General features: G+C 43.1%; 1 gene segment (V, D, J or C); it reads left to right on the forward strand.

Moving 5' to 3' along the window:
- The first annotated feature begins 610 nt into the window (after positions 1–610).
- LOC128785174 (T-cell receptor gamma chain V region V108A-like) lies at positions 611–1,068 on the forward strand. The segment is given in 2 exon segments: positions 611–653; positions 755–1,068. Coding segments are annotated over 2 exon segments (357 nt in total).
- Positions 1,069–11,279: the final 10,211 nt, after the last annotated feature.

Genomic DNA, 11,279 nt, shown 5'->3' on the forward strand with positions numbered 1-11,279 from the left:
ACAAACTATGACTGTAGGAAGAGGGATTTCTGGTAGAAGCTGTATTACAGGATCTATTTTATGTTCAATGTTCAAAATAAATAGGACAAATTGTTAAAAGAAACATTTTGGAGGTATCGTCATGGGATGAAAAATCATCCTACAGAGCCTCGGTCTGTAAGAGAGGTAAGAAATTAAGCTGATCTCTGTCTAGTACTTTATCTGGCAAATACAACTTGGAGATTAGGGCTCACAGTACAACAAGCAAAGAAAAAAAAAGGTGACTCTACTCAGGGAATTTCTCAGGGAATTTCCAGGCAAATTCCCTGTGGAAATAAAAAAGAAGGAAAAAAATACGTTTTTCTCAGTAGTGAGCTCTCTTCTTACAAGGGCGGGTTTTGGATATGAGTGGTTTTTGGGTTTGGGGCAGGAGGAGATATTGTCTATTTGTTTGGGTTTTTTCCCTTCTGTTTGAGAGTTAACCAAAAGGAAATGGCTCATACATCATTATTTAACCTGTAGGTGGCACAGCCTCATTGGATAGTTTTCGGCCATTCAGATCTGCTTCATCCCCTCTTGAGGCTGACCCTGACCCTGTGCCTGTAAAGAAGCCCTAAGAAGAGCAGTGATGATGTCGTTGCTGAGAACTTTCTTCCTGGCAACTGTTTTTTCTTGTACTTTTATGTGCCTTGCTCATCCTGCTGCCTGCACAATCACCAGTGGAATAGGGGATATTTTCATAGCTTCTTTATTTTTTTCTGTTTTATTGCCGCAGGTGGCTCTGCACAAGACTTGCAGCAAACTCCTATATCCATCACCAAGCCAGAAGGCAAAACAGTGCTAATAAATTGCCATGTCTCCAGTCCTGACTTTAGCAACGTTTTTATTCACCGTTACCAAAAGAAGGTCAATGCATCTCCCAAGTATTTTGCCTACATGTTCTCCAGGTTTTTCCTTGAAAACCAGTCTGATGAGGGGAAGTTTACTGTTGAGAAGGATCCCAGCAAATCTGTCTGCACCCTGACAGTCAGCAAAGTAACACTGCAGGACTCTGCCACCTACTATTGTGCTAGCTGGGATGCACAGTAGTAGAAAGCCACAAGGGACCTGCACAAAGACATGCTCTACTTTACAAGTAAGAACCTGAAGTGTTTGACAACACATAGGAACACTGCCACCCTACTTTTCCCAAAAGCTTTGAATCAGATTGCACAGACAGCCAGATACAAAAGATGCTGCTGAGCTTTGCAGATGTACACTAGAGGCAGTACCAGCAGACCTGTTATTTCACTTTGCCAACAAAAAGGGCATTTTTTGGGCCAAGATGGATTGCCTCTGAGTAGGTTTATAAGATGGCAGGTTTGGCTAAAAGCGGGGTCCTGCTAAAAGCAGGCAAAAATCTTTCTGTTTTCACTACCCTTCAAGCTACATCTTTAGAATAAACCCCATGTTCTGTCATTTGTGTGCCAGAATAGAAGGTTATAAGTGAAAATAAACTTGAAGCACCAGTCAAGACTGCAGATGAAATATACCCACTTTATACTTTGTCACTTGAGACTCTGGTTTTATTTTCTCTTTGTTTTCTGCTTGGAACTGATCAAGTTTTCATTTAGGTTAAAACACAGGTGTCCTAATTTACTTCAGTGGGGCTTCTCATCCTACAAAGCAAGACTGCAGCTGTAGAACAGATGTTTTTATTTTTGCAAACAGAAAGATATTCTTTTGAGTTATTTCAGCTCTTTCTGTTTATGGACAAACAATATATAGATAAGTCACAGGACCATTGTGTTCCGATCCCAAAGGACCCAGTATTGCCAATCTCTAGTATGGGGTCTTCAGAGCACACTGAGCACTGGGGTACCAGTTGCATTTCACAGGAGATTGAAAGATCAGATTCCTGGTACAACTGTAGGACAACAGTAAATGGATCTGTGTAAAAATGCTTGAAAAAAAAAATTAAAAGCAGGCTCACATAAGTAAAATGACATGACAACAACAGGAAAAGGGGAATTGGTTTCATTTTCTTTCCAAGGAGTGACCTTCTGTCTGAAAAATTACTTTGAATTGCACAAAATAATTTCTATATTTTGCTTTACCTAATTGTCTTTATTTTAAACTAGGCCTATGGGGGCTGTAGAGCATTTGCATTTCTTTGTATTGTGATTCTTTCCAGCATGTGGAGAAGCTACTCTGAGGTGTAGCATCTCACCTTACCTGTGACAAGAAACAGTCACAAACTCAACAATCCTGCTTTTGCGCTCCCAAATGTCTGCTGTGTATTTTTCTCATCTTCAATATTCGTGTCATGAGCAGTAATTTCACACTACTCCAATTCATTTAGCTCCATGATTTGAGTTTTATTTGTGTTTTATTGGCAGCCAACCTGAGGAAAAGTCTATTTCTTGGTCCGAAAGACCAAGGAAGAGTCCAGGCATTGTTTAGAAGCTTTCAAATAGTCTAAAAGCAGTGGTAAAATTTGCTTCAGACTACAAAATTACTTTGTACATGAGTTAAGGTAATTGGAGGAGGGAGGGAGGGAGGGAGGGAGGGAGGGAGGGAGGGAGGGAGGGAGGGAGGGAGGGAGGTGGGGAGGGATGGAGGGAGAGGTTTGGGCCACTTATGTGTAAAGCTACAATCTGACTGTTAATTTAGCAGGGTTCAATCAGGCTGCTTTATCTCAGACAACACCTGCCAGGACAACCTCTCCAAAGACCCGAGTGCAAAATGTCCTTTCCTCAGTTGCTGCGCTCTGCCCCTGCTGGGAGTGCTGTAAACTTCCCCCTGAGGGCAGACACAAGAAAAAGCACTCAGGATGCTGCTGCTTCCTCTCCTGGGCGTGGCTGCAGCCTGGTCTCATAGGTTCCATTTGTCATCATGACACAGGGCAGTGGAAGGAAGCATCCCATGTTTATGTGTGTGAATGAATAGCAAGCTAAGAGTATTTGTTCTGTTTTCTCTCTTTCTTTCTAGATGGACAAGCACAAGTGCTTCTGAAGCAGAGAGAAGTATCCATTGACAGAGGGCACAAGACAACTACATTAATGGACTGCATATCCGAGGATATTTCTGACTTCCAGTATGCATATATACATTGGTACCAACACATACCCACCAAAGCACCAGAACAGATCCTGTATGTTGGACCCAGTGCAGTTTCTTATGATGATAATTCCTATAGCAACAAGTATTCTTCTTCAAAGAAAAGTACAAACATCTGCACTTTCACAATCAATGACATTAACTCAAATGATGTAGGTACTTACTACTGTGCCTACTGGCATTTCCACAGAACTAACAGGTGACAGGCAGCCTGTGTAGAAAGCTGCCTGTGCCCTGAGGGGCAGGCTTTCTGTCAAACACAGAGAATTATAATTGTACTTTCCTACCTCTAAAACACCCCAACATGTTTATGCTGAGTATGTTTACATGAATATCAGACAAGGAGAAAAGCAAAGATGTGCTACAACTTAGGTGGCATACTGCTCTGTGCTGGAGAAAATGAGCACTCCTGTGGGTGATGGCATTGCAGCTAAATTATATCATAACACAGATCATCTCTGAACAATACAGGCACTTTCCCAAATACAGTCTGAGAAAGCAAAAATGAAGAAATATTGGGGAGGAAGCGTAGGAGAATTATATTTGCACTTAAGATCTAGCCTGAGAGGCTTCAAATACAGGTGATGGTGAAGATACTTATCAGTAGTAACTTCCAGCTTAATGGTTATGATGACAATGACTTTCATAGGCAAGGATATTACACTGGGCAACACCTGAAAAGAATATTCCAAGAAAGAATGTTGAAGACCATTTACAAGGACAAGCTGCAGATTAAACCTGGGAACATATAAAAATGGTGATACAGCACTGCTTAGTCAGCTCTGAAGAGAGCTGCAGTGAAATTCATAGGGCAAGGGTATTCAGAACCCCCTGTCCATGTGAGTTCTTTTTTGCTATTTCATTCTAAATATATCAGCACTATAGGACCTGACACAAACTCATGTATTTATCACAAGGACAACAGAAGAGTATTAACTTTCTGTACTAGTTGTAACATGAGATTTATTTGTGTACAGTGCTATTGACAAAGGCCTAAAAAAGATCCAGACAAGTCTCTCTTTTGGGTCAGAAAATGTGAATTTTTTCTCAGGGAAGAGCATGATGGATGATGGCTGCTGCCCAGGGGACCATTTGCTATAAAGTCTTTGTGGAGCACATTTTCAGCCTTTGAAATCATGGAAAGTACAAGAAAATGCAAGGGGCAGCAAATAACTGTCTGGTAGAAATGCATGCTTCACTCTGGTTTTGCCACAGCCACTGAGGCTGTCTTGCAATAGAGCGACCAGCTGTATTTTTCCTATTTGGTGCTACAACCCCTTTATCAAGGAAGGCAGGCACTTGCACAGAGGTCCAACCACCTCGCTGCTGGCAAGACACTACTGCCAGAGGAGCTCCTTATTTCATGGAACAGAAATGCAAAGATCCTCAAAAGAAATGTGTCATGGCTAGTCAGTGCAGTCAAATGTTTACACAGCATTTTCTGTATCTGTAATTCTTGATGCACAGCAAAATTAACAGCTACCTGTTTTTTCTAAGATACATAGATAGACAAATATAATTAAGTATTCCTAGGCCTGTTCGTATGCAGTTGGAGATGCAAAGCTAACCAAAATCCTTCCCCTCAGGAGAGACACAGTCCATCAACCAATCTGAAGCAGACAAAACTTTTTTCTGCCCCTCCACCTCTTTCTGCCTGTCTTGACTTGAAAGACAGGTGTCTGCTAGGGAAGGCAGGAATCTCCCTTGGAATGGAGAATGGAAACCCCCTCCCTCCAAATTATTATAATTTTGAATTTAAGGGGCTCTGAGGCAAAGATATGGGAATAGGAATAGCAGTTCTTTACTAGTATGTATAACAAGGCAAACAAATCAACAACTACAACATCAATAACAAACAGAACCCAGAACCCAGTGGCAGCCTTCCTGGCCGCCGGCACTTTCCCCTTTGGTGTAGTTACGATCATAGCCGGCGGAGGGCGCTGTTGGCTCCCGGTAGGCAGGGCAGGTGCGATGATTTCCCCCGCCGCTGGATGGAAGAGAGGCTTTGCTTCATAAAACCCCTGGGGAAGTCGATCCCGGTGCCCCAGCAGGACTCTTGGAAGCAGCAAGCTGGGACAGCAGCAATGAGCAGGAATCCTGGGGTAGTGGACGAGACGTATCAGGAGCTCTGTTGCAGCGGTAGCTGGAAACTGCAGGATATCCCGCCAGGACAGGGGTGCGGGCCCGGCAGCAGAAGAAAGGCATCTCCTAGCTGGGTTATGGCAGTGGCAGCAAATTCCTTCTCCCAAGCTGCAGGTCCAACCATCCTCCTCCAAAACACAGAGCAAGAGAGACTTCCCAGCTGCCCCCACCCCTGTCCCTTTACCTGTCCTTTTACCTGCCTCTATTCTTGCAGTATCTCTGTCCCTCCGAGAGAAACTACCAAAAAAAACCAGAGGAGTTCCCCCTCCCCACCTCTCAAGCACCCAGCCATCAATGCTTCTTAGCAACTCAATGGGGAAAAAAATCCACAAGTAACAAGGAAAGAAAAGGAAAGAAAAACCCAACCCCCAGCACTGCTGCAAAACCCCCCTTTTATACTATAAATTTTTGGCCCTTTCCACTGAGATGGAACAACCACATGCTGTAGATGGGGTTTGGTAACTTTGGTCATACATATATTACATGTTCTTCCTCATTTGCATTCCAAGGAGCATGAAAGTTAAATGTGTCAGTTAGGGTTTCACTTACTTTTGGTCAGAATTTATTAACATAAAAGATAAATAAATAGTTTGGTCCCTCTCCAATGTCTGAGGCAGCCTTTGTTTTCTGATCTTTTCCAGAGAGTTTCTGTGTGCCTTTTTTTCTCGTCAGACCAGATTTACAACACGGCTCACCTTTTAGGGTGAAGGGAGGGTGAGAACAAGGAGTGGTACATAGGCACAGGTGTTTCTCTGTGCCTCACTGAAACAACACAGGATTGTGAGACCTCCACTTTGCCCCAGGCATCCTTTGGTTGTAAGACCTTGCTCGAGCCAGATTAAGGGCAGCACAGAGCCCAGCTCATGTTATCCTCAACCAGCCTCATAAATTCCATGCCTACTTAAAGCAACACTGTACAATTTTGACCATTTGCCGCACTATTGTAGGCAGATGCCCTCAGGTGGGAAGTAGCTTGACTATCTCTCCATCCTGTCAAGATCCCTCTGAGGGGCTGCACAGCCCACTGGGGTATCAGCCACTCCTCCCAGCTTCATGCTATCAGTGACCTGAGGAAGCATGTGCCCTTCCCCCAAGTCATTGATGAACAAGTTAAACAATACTGGACCCAGTATTGAACCTTGGCAGACACTACTAGTGACAGGCCTAGTTAAGGCTTAGTTGGGGCTGTTCTGCCTGGACACAAAAATGCTTAGGGGAGACCTTATTGAAACCTTTCAGTATCTAAAGGGCGCTTACTAAAAACAAATATTTACATGGGTAGATGAAGATAGACAAAGGGGGAAGAGTTTTAAACTGAAAGAGCTTTCGAGTAGATGTTAGGGAGAAATTCTTTACTCTGAGAGTCATGAGTCACTAGAACAGACTACCCAGAGAAGATCTAGATGCTCCATCCCTTATGATGTGTTCAAGGCCAGGTTGGATGGGGCCCTGAGCAACCTGACCTAGAGGGTGACATCCCTGCAGATGGGGTGGAGATGAGAGGCGATGATCTTTAAAGTCCCTCCCAACCCAAAGCATTCTGTTATTCTGTAATTCTCCGAAGTTCTAAGGAAAGGTGGAACATTCTTCTGGGACAGTTTTGAGGTCTCTGAGGAGAGGACAACATCCTTGGGAAGGGCCAGGCTGAACAACTTGAGTGTGCTAAGTAGGTAATTCTGATATAAGTCTAGTAGTAGACAGATGAAGAAGGTTTTCAGATCAAGTATTTTTTGTCCTTTCTATGCTGTTCCTGCCATGGTTTAGCTTGTCAGTAAATTTAACACCCTCTGTGGTAGTGTGCAGAAGAACAACCATTGGTTGTGCTGAATGAGTAATTTCCTCCTCCCAGTCATTTGATGCTTTGTCCACCTGAAGGGCTTTATAACATTTCTGTTTGTTTCATTTTCAGGTCTAATCTGCACAGGCAATATGTTGCTGTTTCCAATCCTTCTTGCAAATTCATTTTGGTCCTCTAAGACCTTTTTCCTCTTCTCTCTCCTTCCTGTCTACAGTGAACATAAGCCTTGTTGCAAACTCCAGGAGTTTCTCCCCTCATGCAATTTCTCTGCTTTCATTTCCAGGTGTAGACATGCAGTCAGTGCCAGTGCAAACCCCAGAGATGCAGAAGCAGATGAAGGGCATGTCTGCTAGAATGTCATGTCAGCTGGGGGACAAAAACATTGTACACTGGTACAGGCAGCTTCCCGGAGAGCCACCGAAGAGGATACTGTATGAGTCTGCAGGGGCACCTGTTTTTGAGAACAACAATGATAGAAATAGATTTCAAGTTCAGAATGATCCTACTCTGTTCGTATATAATCTCATGATAAATTCTTTAACCCCGAGGGACTCTGGCATTTATTACTGTGCATACTGGCTTTACTACAGCATTAGTTTGGCAAAGATAAGCCTTACAATAAGACTCTTTGTGCTCTGAACCGCAAGTTGTGAACTCTGCTAAAAATTCAAATAGTTCCTTATTCCACCTCTTTCATGATTTTCTGTAGCAGGAGAGGAAAAACAACATCTTATGACAAATGTTAAATATCTGATCTTTACAGTCAGTGTATAATTTCAGTGCTCAGATTCATCTGCAACATCCAGAAAGTGAAGCCTTCCTGTCACTTTAAGATAAATATATGAAACATTGCTCCTAAAATGATAATACTGAAAGCACACACCTGACAGTAAACACAGTCTCTCTGTGTGAGTTATAGATTTCTCTTCTCTGTTAGAATTCTAGCAAGCAAAGTAACATTTATTCATCCCTCAGTATTTTCTCTTGGAAAAAAAAACAGGAAGAGGAAAGAAGAGAGGAAGACCAGCTGATCTTGCACATCCTCCTTCATATTTTTCTTTTGCCTTCCTTTGCATCTCAGTCACTAAAAAGTCCTACAACAGCACAGAAAACCTAATTTTATTGTCGCAATTCCTCATTTGATATGTCCAAGACATAAATTGAAATCCTCAGCCACGAGCTATGCTACAGAGAAGCAAAGACTTTCAGTGCCTTTGGGTTAAGTGTACTGAGTTTTAGAAATCAGATTCTACAATCAAAGACTGGTTCCAGGAAAGCTGGTGTTTTCCTGAAAGCTCAAAAGTGTCAAAACACTGAAATACTCTTATGTCTTACATTTTCTAAATTGGAGTGCATGTATTCAGTATCTTTTAAAAATGAGCACAAATACCTCCACAGTGATGGATTTATAGTTCTACAGGCTCTGAACATTTTTTGCTAAAGTTTCTATGTGATTTGAGTATATAAAATCTTGCTATGGATGTTTCTGTCTTCCTCAGCTATTTGAAAAATAGGTTGTAGTACATGTGACCTCCGATGTTAACTTCAGTCAGCCTGCCTTTTGTTGTTGTATTGTGGGATCTGAGAATTTCTCACAACCAGTTTAGGAGGTTTCAGCAGTAAGTTGGCAGCAAATTCCTGACATGGGTGATTGGGCAGCCAATAGGGACCTTGATGTGGATGGAAAGATAAGGGCAGCCTTGGCTGCAGTGTCTATGAGCCAGTGGTGTTCAGACTCCTGAGAGAAGGCAGAAGGGCAAAAGGCAGGACCTCAGCCCTGGACTTCAGGAGAGCAGACTTTAAAGTTCTTCAGAGATCTGCTTGGAAGCATCACATTGAATACAATCCTGGAGAGAAGTGTCCAGGAATGCTAGTTGATATCCAAGAATCTTCTCCAAGTTCAAGAAAGGTCCAGTCTGACACCTAGAAAACCAAGTAGAGGCAGCAGGAGTATATCAAGAGTGAGCAAAAAGCTGCTGACTTTAATCAGGCATTAAAATGAAGTATAAAAGAGGTAGAATCAGGGGCGGGTGATCCAGGAGGAGTATGGAGCTGCTGTTCAACCATGCAGGAATAGGCTTAAGAAAGCTATAAACCAGCTAGAATTGAATTCGGCAAATGAGGTAAAGGGGAACAAGAAAGGATTCTACAAATACAACAGCAGCAAAAGAAACTCTAGGGAAAGCTGCTGGATGGGGTAGGGAAACTGATGATGTATGACATGGAGAAGCCTGAGGTACTCAGTATTTCCTTTGCCTCAGCATTTACCCATAAAATGGCCTTCAGGTATCCCAGGCCCCTGAGACCAGATGGAAAGTTTGGAGCAAGAAAGACATAGCCTTTGGTGGAGGAGGATCAGGCTAGTGAGCACTTAAACTGCACACATCTAAGTCCATGGTGCCGGATGGAATGTACCCACAAGTGCTGAGGCAACTGGCCAATGTCTTTGCAAAGACACTTACTTACCTTTGGAAGGTCACAACCTTGTGCACAGCTTGCGCACAATCTGCACAAGTTCCTGTAGACTAGAAGAAATCAAATCACTCTTATTTTCAAGAAGTTACTCTTATTATAAGTCACTCTTATTTTCAAGAAAGAGAAAAAGGAAGACCTAGGGAACTACAGTCAGGTTAGAGGAGGTGATGGAGCCACTAATCCTGGAAACCATTTACAGACAGGAAGGTGAAGAAGGTGATCAGGATTAGTCAGCATTGATGTACAAGAAGGAAGTTATTTAGATAACTTTAGATAACAAAGCCCTTTGCAGAACAGATTTTGGCCATTTAATCAGTGACAAGTCTATCTAGTAATAATTTGAACCTGGAAAGGTCTTTTGTAAAGCAATATTCCAGCCACTGCATGTGTCTTCTTGGCATAGACACTATCATGTTTGGCCAGTAATTATTCCTACTTGGAGACTTACTGTGTTAGAAAGCTTACAGTACAAAATCTAGACAGTGTCTGCAAATTAGACATTTAATCATGTCTGATCCAGTCACTGACATATTCCTTTACTCTTCATCTGGAATCAGGTGCCTGACAGATTTCTGCTTTGTGATCAGAAGAATAGAAATGTACTGCTACTCTTTCATATATGGTAGCTTTTGGCAACAGCAGCTTAATTTCAGGTCCTCAACATAGGCAATGAAATTTTCACACTGATTAGCTGTAGTTGCCCATGCAGGATACTATTGGGATATGTGATCTCTTCCTTGACTCTCCCTCCCTTCACCTCAGGGTGGCCTGATGGAAAACTAAACAGGCCTTCCCACATTTATTTATCAGGAAGAGGGGGATTATTTCCATTGCCACCACACAGAGGCAGTTGTCTCTCCTTGCCTGACCCTCCTCAGAGCTCTGCATTCACATGCACCTTTCCAAATCACATAGGAACATGATTGCCACTAGTGTGCTGCATGTGGTCAACTGCCAGCAGGAGGGAGAATGAAGTAACTAACTCATCTTCACTCCCATTGACCAACAGCCTGGGCTCACCAGTCACAGGGGAGACCCCAAAGCATCAAACCCACTCATCAAGATGTCTCTCTGCAATGGCTGTTGACAACAGCTGTTCTCTTTTATTTTCCAGTCTTTTTTCCAAGAAGTGTTTGCATCTCAGATAAGCTATGAAACTGAAATCCTGTGGCTGTGCATTTCCTCCCGCACCCCAAACCACAGCAAAGCAAAGGCAAGTCCCAACAGTCGAGCTTCTGCAGTCACTGCAGTCACTGTAGGCTGATGGTCTTCACCTTTGGTGGAGGGCAGCACCAGCACAGGGCCACCCTGGACACTTCTGCACCTTGCATCTAGGTAACTAAGCTGAAGCAGCAAAAGGCAATCCTCACCTCCTCTGACACTGTGCACCTCTCTGCACCCCTCAGGTAAGGTATGCACTCACTGCTCACCAGGGTAACCTCCAGGCTGAAACCTTCACTCCACCATACATATCTGGACATGCTCTTGGTTGCAAACTTTTCTCAGTCACTTTGACTGAATTTTATAGGGCCACAATCCTTGATTTTATCAATATTTCCCATATTTACTTGAAAAGCAGACAGCACTACAGCCTTTTTACCATTTTAATATTCGGCAGCCCGGAGAGGGTTTTCTGCAAAAACACCCCATCTGCTTGCACACAGAAGGTTCATCACTGAAGACCATTCAAGAGAGCCACTTCCTCCTTGCATACAACACGGTTCCCATTTGGAGTTCCTTTCATCCTCCTTTGAATCTCAATGAGTGCAAAGCGTGACAAGCAAAC

The sequence above is a fragment of the Vidua chalybeata genome, chromosome 1 (genome assembly GCF_026979565.1).
Source record: "Vidua chalybeata isolate OUT-0048 chromosome 1, bVidCha1 merged haplotype, whole genome shotgun sequence".
NCBI classification, from domain to species: domain Eukaryota; kingdom Metazoa; phylum Chordata; class Aves; order Passeriformes; family Viduidae; genus Vidua; species Vidua chalybeata.